The sequence below is a fragment of the Gigantopelta aegis genome, chromosome 4 (genome assembly GCF_016097555.1).
Source record: "Gigantopelta aegis isolate Gae_Host chromosome 4, Gae_host_genome, whole genome shotgun sequence".
In the NCBI taxonomy this organism is placed as follows: Eukaryota; Metazoa; Mollusca; class Gastropoda; order Neomphalida; family Peltospiridae; genus Gigantopelta; species Gigantopelta aegis.
In genome coordinates this window covers 100,230,922-100,245,118 of record NC_054702.1, presented here as the reverse complement: position 1 = coordinate 100,245,118, position 14,197 = coordinate 100,230,922, and the positions used below count along the sequence as shown (strand labels likewise).

The window sequence follows — 14,197 nt, the reverse complement described above, 5'->3', positions numbered from 1 at the left end:
ATTTTCAGCTTGACTAGAGTATAATGTTTTATAAACTGTTTTAGTTTCTTCTACTTTACCATTGTTAAGTTCTATTCTAGAAATACGTTTACTATAAAGGTTTCTTGATTCCAAATTGCAGAAATATTTTGTAGGTTTCTCACCACCTTCAATCCACTTTGCCCTAGACCTGATGAACTGACCTTTTAGCTTATTTTTTTCTAATTTATATTAATTCATTTCTTTTTTCTTCTAATAAATGGGCAAATCTTTACCCAATTGCACTGAAGATTCGTAGGGCCTAAATGTGATACTTGTGATTTAAATGCAGATTAAATTCCATTTTATGCTTGTTTATATTATGTACATATCTATCAGACATTTTGTGCCAAAATATCATAAAAATAAACCCAGTATATTTAAATGTATCGAATGTTTAAAAAAAAAAAAAAAAAATGAAAGAATAGTAAGACTGTTAGCATTTAATATATATATATATATATATATATATATATATATATATATATATATATCTTTTGTACAATTAAGTTTCCATTGGCGGATCTTAAGAGGGTAGGGGCCCGCCCACCACCCCTTAAATTTTGAGATAGTTATATATATATATTATTTTTTTGACGTTAAGGAATCCGAGGAACCCTCTCGAGAACATTTGTGGCCTTCGGCCACATGTCATTCAGACATCCCCCACCCCCCCCCCCCACCCCCCTCACCCCCCAAATGGATTTCCTGGATCCGCCACTGGTTTCCCCTGCATGTGAATGAATAATTATAAAGTTTCATATACAATTTTACTGTTCTGCATGGCATACCTTTCCCGCTGTTCAACTTTTTAAAAAGTGGAAATTTTGTTTTTTACTCATCCAATACAATGTGACTCGGGTGTCCCATTTAATTGGAGGAACTGAAATTGTCCTTTTCAGCCTTACTAGAGTTGTCTCCCTGTACACACTGATGCAGAGACGATGGATTCACTTTTATTTATTTATGCTTTGATCGACGAAGGAGCATTACTTTTTTTAGCTGTTTACTTTGTATCCTTCTTCCACCAGCTTTCGTACTGCATGTCATTTTAAATTATATAATAAACATGTGATACGGATCACTTAGTTCTATTAAGTATAACACTGATTTTGCTAAATTCGAACTCGACTTGTTTCCGGACACCTACAACGGCGGGTGACCTACCGTTTGTTCGAGACTGTTGGCTGACGGCAGAATACCCGTTCTTGTCTCACCACAGTGCGAGGTAGTGCGGGATTTCAAAACAGGAAAACATTTACTAACATGTTCTCACCTTTTTTTTTAACAGAACAGTTTGAAATACACTGCTAAAGTCGCCCACTATTAATATTATAGCCAGAGTAAGAGAGCTAAAGTCCGAAACAAATTGTTAACAACTACGGTAAATTACTCTCCTACCTTTAATTACTGTTACATTTCGTATTGACTTCGCTGAGATAGCATAGGGCAAAATACATGCAGTTTTCTGCCGTCTATTTTGCTTTTTTATTGAATACTCTTCAAGAGGGGTGAAAGCCTCCAAGTATGTGACATGATTTATATAAAATCAATGATCTCTAATGGTATCGTTAAACAAACAAATAATAATAAAAAAGAATATGATATCATTACGATTGCTTTTATATCATAACATGTTATGACATTGTTAGATTAAGTCATATCCTTTCACCCATCTTGGAGAATATTCCATAAAAAGGCAAAATGGCAGGCGGCGCAAAATTACATGCTTTTTGCCCTATGCTATCTCAGCGAAGTCTATATAGGTGACATGGTTATCATCTAGTATGTTGAATCTGTGTCATTGTAATGTTTTTTTCAAGATTTCTGTCTCCAGGGACAAAATGTGGGTAAAATCTAACGAAAAATAAAGGACCTACGGTAGGAGAGCAATTTATCGTAGTTGTTAACATTTTGGTTCAGACTTTAGAAGAACATTTGGATAGTTATACGCTCATGACTGTTGGAAACCAATGTATATAAATTCTGCACAATTTCCACATTAATCACTAATACACACACGACAGGAAGATTCCTGTTGGGTTTCTTCCTGTAGTGTGTGTATTTGTGATTAATATGTGGCATTTTTTTTTTATCAGGGAACTAAAATATTATCGATGTAAAGGTATTTAATGTCAAACATAGGATTGTTGTTGTATTAGAGCGGGAATCTTTGACTACCTGTTTTTTTAAAGTTAAGGGGCTACCAATTTTTACTGAGGGCTACTAGATTTTATAACCTGGTAGCCCGGTGGGCTACCACTGAAAAAACTTTAAAAGTCACGGCCTGCTTTTACTTGGTTGGGATGTTCATACATTTCCTAAAATGTTTCTGATTTATTATTGTGTATCTACATATTATTTTACAAATAAATTAACTACATGAATCTTTGTTGTGTGTGTGTTATATGTATAATATTTTCGTGACTGGAGCAGTGGTTATGATACAGCAAATTGGGAATGAAAGTTGGAACAAAACTATGTCACAATGCAGACACTTTCTCGAGACAAAACATTGTAGCTTATTTTGGCTAAACTGATGGTACACCTTAAAAAGAACTATTTTGAAAAAAAATTGAAATAATTCCATTTAGCAAAATTGGACAAAATACTTAAGTTTGATGACAAACAATTCTTTTTGAGCAAAAGTTCTGCCTGTTCTACACACACAAAGATTAGGTTAGGATTATTGGGAAATGGATGGACTGCATTAGAACTGTAAGTAGACCAGTTATTTATTAACAGGGCTAACTCTAGGTCAGCAGAAAACTTTGCCAAATTCTCTATTAAACTTCAAAAACCCAGTAATTTTATAACAAAATAACAATTATTACATGAAATTATTTCGCCAAAATAAAATTCGCCAAGTGTTTTTGAAATTCGCAATGAGTGCCAGAGCTAGCCCTGATTAATATGGCAAAGCATAGTAATAATACAGCTGGGGTTGTTTTGGTTGGTTGGTTAAAGTATTTACGTGCATATATGCCACGAAGGCTTCACGCACGCCTATCACAGGCTTAATCTCTGACTTTCACCAGTGACTAAGTCCGGGACAGGAGGGGGGTGGGGGGTAAGTTTGAAGTGGGCAGAATTTGGAATAAAAAATTTAGTAAGGACTAAAGCCTAAGTCTACAGAGAATAACCTGCACCCCAATCATGTCCGGACTAAGAAGTTAAATCCAAAAGTAAATTTGACTGCTCGGCCTAAAAGGTTTTAATTTAAGGTGATTTGAGCAATTGAACGGGCGCCAAAGTAAAGTGCGTTGGACTATTTATAAAAAAATAAACATAAGAATTTTGAACCACGGCCCAAAAATTTAAAGTCCAACTAAGCGCAAAAAAGGAGGTTACCTGTCCTAGGTAAGGTTGGCTTCTACTTTGGGGAGGCTGGAGATTCCCGGAGTGACGGTAGCAGATGTTGCTGCTGACGTAGAGTCCGAACTACAGTGGAGTAGTCGGGGCCGCAGACCGCACTGATCATCTTGTGTATGGATCTGTTGTCTATCTTGGCGAACAAGATGCACTGCCTGAAGGTCTGCTCCCTCTTGTGCGTGACGACTACTCTATGTATGCCGCCGAAGACTTGGTTGTGTAGTTTGTATCGGCTGCCGTCGTCCAAGGATCTCCAGTCCACGTTGAGGTATCCTCCTCGAAGTAGCTTCGGATCCAGCGTGTCCCCCTGCATGTACTGGTGCAGCTGGCGTCTGAGTCCATTGATGGCCAGGACCCACTCATCGTCTCCAGTCCACGTTGAGGTATCCTCCTCGAAGTAGCTTCGGATCCAGCGTGTCCCCCTGCATGTACTGGTGCAGCTGACGTCTGAGTCAGTTGATGGCCAGGACCCACTCATCGTCCTCAGGGGGAGTGACTACCGGTGGTGGCGGCGGCTTGGTCTTGGCTGGTTGGGTGGTCAGTGATGTCGCCTTCCGTTTCGCCACCGCAACAACAACGTGTCCCTGAGCCGACTCAACGGGCGCGGTCGATATAGTTGACCGCGTCACCGGAATCGGCATCCGTGGAGTGGAGGTCGGTGGCACCACCATCGTCCCCTGACACATCGCTGTGTCTAGGTCTGAATACGGCTCATCCGGGGATGTTGGTGTCGAAGGCACTGGCATCCTCTTCGGTGGTGACAGTGGGGGCGACGCAGAAGGACCCGCCACTGGCGGTTGAGCCGCCAGTTTTGGATCCCCCCGAGCCGCTCCCGGCACGCGTCTCCTCCTCCCTTCTCTTCTTATCTTCTTTACCGGGTCGCCGTACACTAAGGTCACGGTCGCCCATGACCCTGTGTACGCGACTCGGTACTCTAACAATGCTCCGAAAGAAGCAATCATTCCCCCCAGGTGGGGGGGGGGGTAACTCGAGAGCACAAGTTTCCGTGTCTTGTCTCATCGCCAGTCGCTAGAGAAGTTGTTTTGGGTTTTTTTTTAATGAACCTGTTTTTAAAAAAAAGGACTAAACAATGTCTTGACTAAAAAAACCAAAAACAATTTTTTGCCATGATAACAACATGTTGGGTCTAGAATTAACAATTATTTTACAGTGACCAATGAATCTAAAGTTTGTTGCTCTTAAAATAGTTTATTAAAATGTATGCATGATAGCTGGCATACTTTGTAAATAGTATTGTGAATAAATTGAACCATGGACCAAATATCGAAAATTTAATTTAATTTAAAAAATGAATAATCCCATCCCAACTTAAATTATAAACAACTGCTAATTTGCATACTCTGTGTTATTAAATCTTAACTGGATTCAGATTATTACATTGTCGGACCTGGAATGTGACTACCTGAATGCAACATCATGTTGTGAAAAACTGAACTGGGTAAGTTCTATTTACTATACGTAGCTTCATACATTATACATCTTTTTTAATTGTATGTACAACTTTTAAGTTACTGATAGCTTTTATTTAGTCAACCTTTAAAAAAAAAACTTATTACACAAGTTTGTAACTTTAAAATCAAATTAATAACAACCCAATTCTGATTTTGTTTCTGACTATAACTTCTTTAGATTGCTTGTTCCTTCTTTTTTTTCTTCATTAGAATGTTAACACAAATGTCATAAGTGATTCAAAATTATAAATTACCAGAATGCTAAAACTAAAACTAAATCTAAACAAATACTTAAGGAATGTGCATCAGAATTATATCTTTGAAATAGAAATATGCAGAGAAGTGTCTTGTGATACCATAATTTATCAGCACGAGTTGATAAAAGTAGGAAATCCGAGGCTTGCCAAGTTTTTTTTTATACTTTTATCAACAAGTGCTAATAAATTATGATATCACAAGACACGAGTGGGGTATTCTTTTTAATCATCCATTATCATTCTTTTTATTTGCGACAATTGTAAACAATATCAGTAATGTGGGTTGAATGTCACTATATTTGGCAGTGGTAGACAGAAGACAGTGATGTGACGTCACTAATGATAAGTTTAGCGCTGAAACATACACAGTAAAGTAACAAAAGAAGCAATATCTCCTGGGAGAATATTGCAGGAGATATCGCAAATTATAGTGCAAGCAATATCTCTTACAAAAGCCTTTAATGGATGATAAAAATAAATACACATCTGCATTGTACATGTAGGTAGGTTACATGTAATGAATTTAATTTTGACATTATAAATTTGTGTAAAGCACTTTATCTGAATGTCAGGTTTCTACATCTATGTTGTTTCAGTACATGCTACCAGAGATTATAGCACAAGATGTGATGACTGTGTTGCTGCTGCTGTCTGGCCACTGGATTATCTTTCTCATGTATGCACCGCTGGGAGCTTGGCTAACTTACAAGTAAGGTCTTTTTATGTTATACCTTTTTTTAGTAATTACTTTCATGATGCAACAAATGGCTAGGTAGAAAAAAAAACCACAAACAATTTTTAATAAATTTACATTTGTGTCATCATTCTATTGTTGTAGGACTTAATAATAGTGCTGGAACTTGTCATCCTACTGTTATAATGTTTCATTAATCGAGTCATGGTGTTTTAGTTGACTACGACTTGATAGTTTAAAAATGTTACTTTAGATAAGGGAATAGCTTCATAATTCTTCATTTTTTTTAAAAGTAATGGGCTTTTATCTCTAAGGGTTATCGGCTCTGTTATTTTTAAGGAGAGTTACTCATCCATTTTCTCTACATAATGGAAAAAGTTAAATATCGAATATTTTACTGATAATATATACATGTGTATATACCTTTTGTGGAGGTTATGCACCCTTAATTTTTCTTCTTTTTTATGGTGACAGACATAATGTTGAATGTCCTTGAATTAAGTTTTGTTTGTATTTTCTGTCTTAGATATGTGATGAAGCCATCAGGCAATATAGGCATGTTTGACCCAACAGAAATTCACAACCGCCAGCAGCTCAAAGTCTACATGAAGGAGAGTCTTGTCAGGCTTGGCTTCCACCTGCTGTTTTTCTTCATTTTCCTCTACTGGTATGACATTTTCACTTAATTACAGATGTATCATATACTCTTAGTCTCAGTGATGTTCCAGTGATTGATTATTATAGAAAATTAAACGGTGGGGCTGTAGAACTATAGATTATAAAATACACAATCAATTGTTGTGGAAAATGTTAACTTTAGTCTTTAATTGATCCTGCAAATTGAATGATGGAATTGATGTAAATATGCTGGGGTTTTGTTTTGTTTTCATGTGTACATATAGAAATCAGATATTGAATAGGTATTAAATATAAAATTGTCAATTTGCTGAGACTTTCGCTGTGAACATGAAAGTAGATGCATAATCCTAATAAATCTAACCGATGATATAATTGAAAGTTGATTGGTTGGTGCTAATCAATTGGAAATGATGATTGAAGATAAAATTCCATTTGATTCTCAAAACTATGAACTCTTATCGTAGTGTTGTTGGATTTTAGGCAAATCAGTAAAAGAAAGATAAATAGTTAATTATAACAGTTACATTAATTACAACCTTAATATAAATATTTGCAAATGAATATGCTAAAACATTTCCTGCAAATGAAAGTTAACATTTTAGTTATGAATACATGTTCTGTGTTAATGCTATATTTACAAAACATATTGATACATGTACTACCAGGGTTGCCTCTGGCACTAAAGTACCTGCAAATGCATTTTTGAATATATTGAAATTTTTGTAATAAAGATTCTGGGGCCCAATTCACAAAGGTCTCTTAGGTTCTGCTAGGCAACAAAGCATCCTCTTTGCAAGTCTTTTAGCATTGCACTGTGAGATCACAAAGTTGCGAGAGTTTAGTGAATTAGGCCCCTGATCCACATATGCTGATGGTTTTTATTACTGTACTGTATCATGATGATGTTAATGTGTTCTTTGTTCTCCACAGGATGATTTATTCCTTGGTTAAAGGTTCTGATGAAACGAGCTGAGATTAGTGTGCCTGCTTGAAAATTAAAACAACTCATCTGTGAAAATACCTACCGTCACATTGACTTTTGTGTCTGTTTATACTTACTGGTTTATTTTCCATCATCATGTTCATTTTCACTTCCATGTTGTCAGTATCGTCTATCAATGCCAACATTGTGTTCAGCAAATGTTTTATTAAGAACATTACAAAACGAAGCTTCGTGCTTAATATTTATATTTTACTTGTTTTTCAAATTATTTAAATAAGTTAATTTTATTTTTTTAAATTTCAAACAATACCTTGACAGGTGAAGAAAATTAGCACTTTAATACTGAACAAATATAATAAACAAATATTGATATCCATGTGTACTGATATATGTGCAATCAAATCAGAATCTACTTTTGGAAAATGTGTATTTTACATGTTAATACAAACTGTTACAATCAACAAAGCTTAATTTATATTGATATATATTTAATGTAATAGAATCTACTTAAGGAAAGGCTATGAGCCTGGTTGGTAAAGCACTAGCGGTAATATTCTTAAGTACCAGTATGTAAATGTATGTTTTAATATCGGGCTAGTTATGGGTCTCGCCAAATTCGTCAATTGCATATTTTAAAACAGTTGGCAAATACATTTCATGTAATAATTGTTTTGTTTTAGTTTTTTTTAATATCTGGGTTTTTGCAGCAGTTTTTGAAGTTTAAATAGATGATTTAGTGAAGGTTTCTGCTCACCCACAGCTAGCCCTGTTTATTAAAATGATTTACTACAACGAAACTCCAGTATTGTCACCACTTGATAATTAGACTATTACATAATTAGATTTTAATTTTTGTTCCATTATTCAGTCGTTCAGCATTTAGCGATGGTGTAACTTCCAGGATTGAAAAAGTCTCAAAGTAAAGAATAATAATTCTTATTACATGTATAATAAATCATAATTTCAAACATTATGTAGTGTTTTCCCTAGAAATTTGGCAAGGCATGGTAGACAAAACACTTTGTGGTAATTTTCACCATTTTCAGGGCACTTTTGTTTTTTGCTTTAAAGACAAATTTTTTTTTGAAATAAACATAACTGTAATTAATGTTTTTGCTTTTATCAATGAATGGCATAATATATAACAGGGATGTTTTTATTAATTAACAATACATTTTTTTAGTGTTTCATCAAGGCAGTTTTAGAATTAATTATTGAAAAAGGCTTTTTTTAATCTTAGTGCAGCATGGCACAGGTTAAGGCAAGATGGTGCTAGATTACTGAGGCATGGTGCTGCGCCATGTTAAAACAAGCTGGGGAAAACACTATTATGCTATAGTAATTATCAGAATGATTAGCTGTGATATAGCTTAGTTGGTAGAGTGATCACCTGAGGTGCTTGGGTCGAAGGATCGTACCTCTGATTGGTTTCTTTTCCCCATCCCAACCAGTGCCCCTCGACTGGTGTATCAAAGGCCATCATATGTAGTGAAAATTATATTTGCAAAATGTCATTGATTGTTCTTGTTATAAGCAAGGTTGTGATATGTTTGGGGAATATATGACTGTACTTGATTAGTGGTCCTTCTGTTAATTTTTATACAAAATCAGCAAACATACATTTATTTCAAATGTTTTAGAATTATTGGTATTATGGTCCTGATCAGGTTTTGACACTACCATGGATAAAGGTTACTTTTTAGCATTTCTATTCAATCTACTTCTGCAAAATTATTTTATACACCACACCACACCACACCCCCCCCCCCCCCCCCCCCAATAAAAAAAGAATTGTAATCGTATAAAAAAGCTGAGAAATTACTTCCATGTTCTTGTTTTACTAGAAGGTTACAATTTGTACACTATTTGATGAGTAAAAGTAATATACAGGTGGCTCAGTCTAAATCGGATTCAAAAGGGACCGGCAGAATGTGCCATATTAGACATGTGACCCAAGCTATTGGTAATGGAGGGGATTTTGAGATTGTGCCAGTTTACATAAAAATATGTAAGTTATGCAAATGCCAGTTTGGACAAAGTGTACTGTAACCACATTATATACCTCAGTGTTCTTGAAATTCATAACTAGGTTGGCGCACCCTACATTGCTGGTGTCACCAAGCATCATCTCATGGTTGTTAAAGGAACATCATTTTTAATTGTATGTAGAACTTTTGATTTACTGACAGCTTTAGTTAACCTTTAAAAATCAGCCATGTCAGGTATGAGGCATCCATGATTGCAGAATATGGCATTTTCGTTCAAATCTAAATTGTTCTTACTTATATTACACCCAGTTCGTGTCCTAACATGAGGTATCTGTAGGTATACAGTTTTTAAAATGTCCTAGGGGACCCTCTCCCCCATTGGGCTATATGGTAGTGCTTGGATGGCCTTCTGTTCAGCTGTTGGAGAAAACTGATACATGTACATATATTTTGGTCTAGGACACCTAAACTCATATGCTTATGTTTGGTGGGTCTCACTATTTTTAAAATGTATTATTAATTTTGTATTTATGTTGCAGGGTTTGTATGTGATCAAGCATTAAAAAACACTGCCAACATTAAAGTATATATGTATGTAAGCTTTTTGGACAAATATGTCTTGTTTTTTGTGTTTTTTTATCATTTGGTATTATTTTATACTTAATATTAAGATGATTTGTAAATATACTCTTCAAAAGAAGAAACGCAAAACCACATTGTCGTAACATTTGGAGAATTGATTTAATTATTGAATGGTGAGTCCGATAATTACCAAATGTTGCAGGATTGTTCACAATTCACTCTAGTCCATTGTGAGTAAGTGATAAGATACACCACCAAGGTCAAGGTCATCTGGAGTCAATACCGGGTGTGGCCTCCGTGTGTGTTGACAACTGCCTGGCACCGCCTGCCCATTGAAGCAACCAGAGTACGGATGACGTCCCGGGGGATGGTGGCCCACTCGGCCTGCAAGGCTGCTGCCAGCTCGGGTAGGGTCTGGGGATGTGGTTGTCGCTGTCGGAGGCGTCGGTCCAACTCGTCCCATAGATGCTCAATTGGGTTCAAATCCGGTGATATCGATGGCCAAGGAAGGACATTAATGTTGTTGTTCTGTAGGAAAGCCGTTGTGAGACGTGCTGTGTGAGGCCTGGCGTTGTCATGTTGGAACACTGCGTTGGCGTTGGTCATAACTGGAACGATGTGTGGCCGGAGGATTTGGTCAATGTAGCCCTGTGCATTCAGGTTGCCCTGCACGTGGACCAGGTCAGTTCTGCCAGTGTGTGAGATGGCTGCCCACACCATGACACTACCCCCGCCGAATCTGTCCACTTCCTGCACGCAGTTTGCCGCATAACGTTCACCACGACGCCTATACACGCGACATCTTCCATCATGACGTCGGAGCAGAAATCGGGACTCGTCACTGAACCACACCTGTCTCCATCGCAGTTGAGGCCATTGTCGATGAATCTGGCACCACTGCAGTCGGAGTCGACGGTGTTGTGGTGTTAAGATGACACCTCGAACTGGACGTCTGGCACGAATTCCTACCTCACGTAGGCGGTTCCGTACGGTCTGGTCGGATATCCTGCGCAAACCTGGTATTGCTGCGGCTGTGGAGGTGGCAGTAGTCAATCGTTCCCGAAGGTGGCGTACCCGGATGTAGCGGTCCTGCCCGGGGGTAGTGACCCGTGGTCGACCGGATCTAGGGAGGTCACGTGTTGATCCATGTTGCTGGTAACGGTCCCACAGTCTGGAGATGGTGCTTGGGGACACATGGAATGCCCTGGCATCGGCCGTTCTGGATTCGCCTGCGTCTAGTCGGCCGATGGCATTGTTTCTCTGCGGTTCACTGAGACGTGGCCTGTCCTGGATTGTCAACTGTCGGTCAGATACAGAGGCCAGGCAAGCGAACACCCTGCACTTTTATACTGTCGGTGTTCATGTTGCACGTGCAGACAACGCACGTGCAGTGGTGACATGGTTTGCACGTGGCTGCGTTTTTTGCGAATATTCACATTTTGGAACTTTATTGTACAGTAGCTGCGTTTTATCGAATGTAACCGTGGGAATGTGTTTGGGACATGCAATGACCTTATATTCACAAAGCATGAACCTGTAGGAAACATAAAATCGGAGTTATAACCCATTTGTACCCTTTTGCGTTTCTTTTTTTGAAGAGTATATTATTTTCATAACCTGTAGTAAGACAAAAAAAAGTTTAGCAATTTGGTCAATGTACCTAAATGAAAGAAAACTTGCGACTTTCCAAGTCAAATCAGACACTTGATTTAATTGATGCACCATTTGTTGATATAAGTGACGGGAGATTTTTAATAAAATATGTCATGGAATGTAGCTTACTTTTGAAAAACAATGCAGTAGTATCAAATTGCTAAACTCTTTTGTCGTAGTATATATACACCTGGAAATTAATTAAGCACTACCTGAATTGTGTTGCAGCCAAAAAGACACCTAGAAATATTTGTCTGTGCCAATGGGTTTCAACCAGATATTGAGTTTTTATACAGGTATATTCTGTTATCTACAGGGTATTTACTGAGATGGTATGAATAAATTACTTACGAGAAGTACAACAATGTGATTCCAGCTCCATAGTTAATTATCATACATTTTTATGGTTTGTGTATTTTTACTTAGAATACATTAAATATTGAAGTAATGACAGTCTTACTTGTCATCAGTCTGTTTCAAGATTCTCTGTATACACAGAACATTAATTTCAGTGTTTGGTATCCATGAAATGGTCACAATTACTTGACAGTGTGAAGTATAAGTCACATGGTCAAAAGTAGGTGGTGCTTTATTCATTTCCAGTTGTATATTAGATACACAACAGCTGGGTATTTATTACACATCATAATCAATGTAAATTGTCATTAGAATTAAATTAATTCTAGTTTTTCTGTTCATTATCACTTTTTAATATTGAGGTAGCGTTTGTAGTGGTGTTAATTGATCATTGCTTTAAGTGTTTTCTTTCACCATTGGATACATTTCAAACTGATCACTACCATCTCACCTTCCCATCCTGTTAACTGTTTAACATTATTTACTGTTTTAATACAAAAAGTTCTTTTGCTATTCAGACTATGGTCATCTCCATGATGCTTCATCAGTGTTCGACAAATGTTTGAGAAATTCACTAGCCCTCACAGAAGCTTTGGCTAGTGCCTTAAGTATTATAGTAATACATTTTATAATTTTCACTAGCCTAGAGCAAAAATTCACTAGCCAGAACCGAGGGCTAGAGCATTTGTCGAACCTTGGCTGCATATAATTTATTTCCTCATTTTTAGTAGTGTACTAACTGAATTATTACTTTGGAGTTGGCAGCCAGTATACATTGGAAAATGGCATGTCATACAAAATAAATTTAAACAATACTTAAATATTAAAAATATACCTTGGGTAGCACCTTTAACAATTACATTTCATGAGTAATTGAACAAAAAATCTTTCATTATATCAGTCATTAATAGTTTTTGTTCTGTATGTTTAGGCTTCATTTCTTCATATTGTCTATCATCAATGGATTTGAAGCATTCATATTTTATTAGTCATCATTTTCTATGATCTTCAATATCTTTTGATGTTGTAAAGTCCAAACAATTGTGTATAGCTATGGACACAAGTATAATGTTTGTATATTCGTACATTACACTTTGATATATTCTCAGTTTTAATTTAAAAATAAATTTGTGATGAAGCAAGAGTTAGCTTGCAAGTTTTCATATCATTCATTTAAACCTCAAACTTAAAATTTGTATGAGATTTAAATTTTCTATTTAAGTCTTCAGAAATTGAATAGCAGTTACAGTGCCGTCCATTTCTTCAGCTCATTATATTTACTTGGACTTTGTAATTTTTTACTTTATTTACATTTATAATTAATAGAGCTATTTGACATAATTAAAAAAATTGTATCACTTATATCGAGTTACAATTATTTTCATTACAACACAAATCTGCTTTGTTAAAGTTTTTTGTTTGTTTAGCGACATCACTAGAGCATATTGATTTATTAATTATCAGCTATCGGATGTCAAAGATTTGGTAATTTGTAAATATAGTATTAACAGCAAGGGACCTTTCATATGCACCATCTCACAGATAGGATAACACATACCACACCTTTGATATACCAGTTGTGAAGCACTGGCGTGAACAAAAAATAGTCCAATGGGCCCACCGACGAGGATCAATCCCAGATTGACCACGCATCAAGTGAGTGTTTTGCCACTGGGCTACATCCTGCCCCTATCCCATGTTAAAGTTTCTGAACCTTGATAGATTATTTCTCTACAAAGTGTTAGGTTTAACCTAAATATGCTTTGCACCCAATGTTCCCATCTATATGAGCATTTTAAAATGTACTTTGAAATTTGAAGGAATAAGCTTTTGCAAGTGATCTGAAAGTAAAATATACTTATATTTCATACCTGTACACACCAAGACACTCCATAATGCATTCTTTAGACTTAAAATGACATTGTTAGAAAAACAAATGAAGTGTTATTCGGCAATCCTTTCATATCTACATTCTTGTGATATAGTACATTATTAGCTATTAATTTACATGTATTTTCACATTGAGGGGAGGGGATGTTTATTAATGGGTTTTTTGTGGAAACGGTTTGCATAGTTACACAAAACATATTTGCTGTTTGTTTTTAAGGACAGTTTTGAAAATCTAATGTGGCCAACTAAAAAAACCCATTTGTTAGCATTTATATATGGTATGGTAATTCCGTTAGCAATGAAACACCCAGTCTCATATTTAGTGTTCAAAA

At 36.4% G+C, this 14,197-nt stretch overlaps 1 protein-coding gene across 1 annotated transcript; it reads left to right on the top strand.

Moving 5' to 3' along the window:
- Positions 1–857: 857 nt before the first annotated feature.
- Positions 858–10,171, top strand: LOC121371576 (protein cornichon homolog 4-like). The gene is made up of 5 exons (XM_041497577.1): positions 858–1,031; positions 4,781–4,849; positions 5,716–5,828; positions 6,340–6,480; positions 7,383–10,171. Exons 1-5 carry the CDS (start codon positions 963–965, stop codon positions 7,423–7,425), a joined length of 435 nt encoding a protein of 144 aa, XP_041353511.1. The 5' UTR covers positions 858–962; the 3' UTR covers positions 7,426–10,171.
- Positions 10,172–14,197: the final 4,026 nt, after the last annotated feature.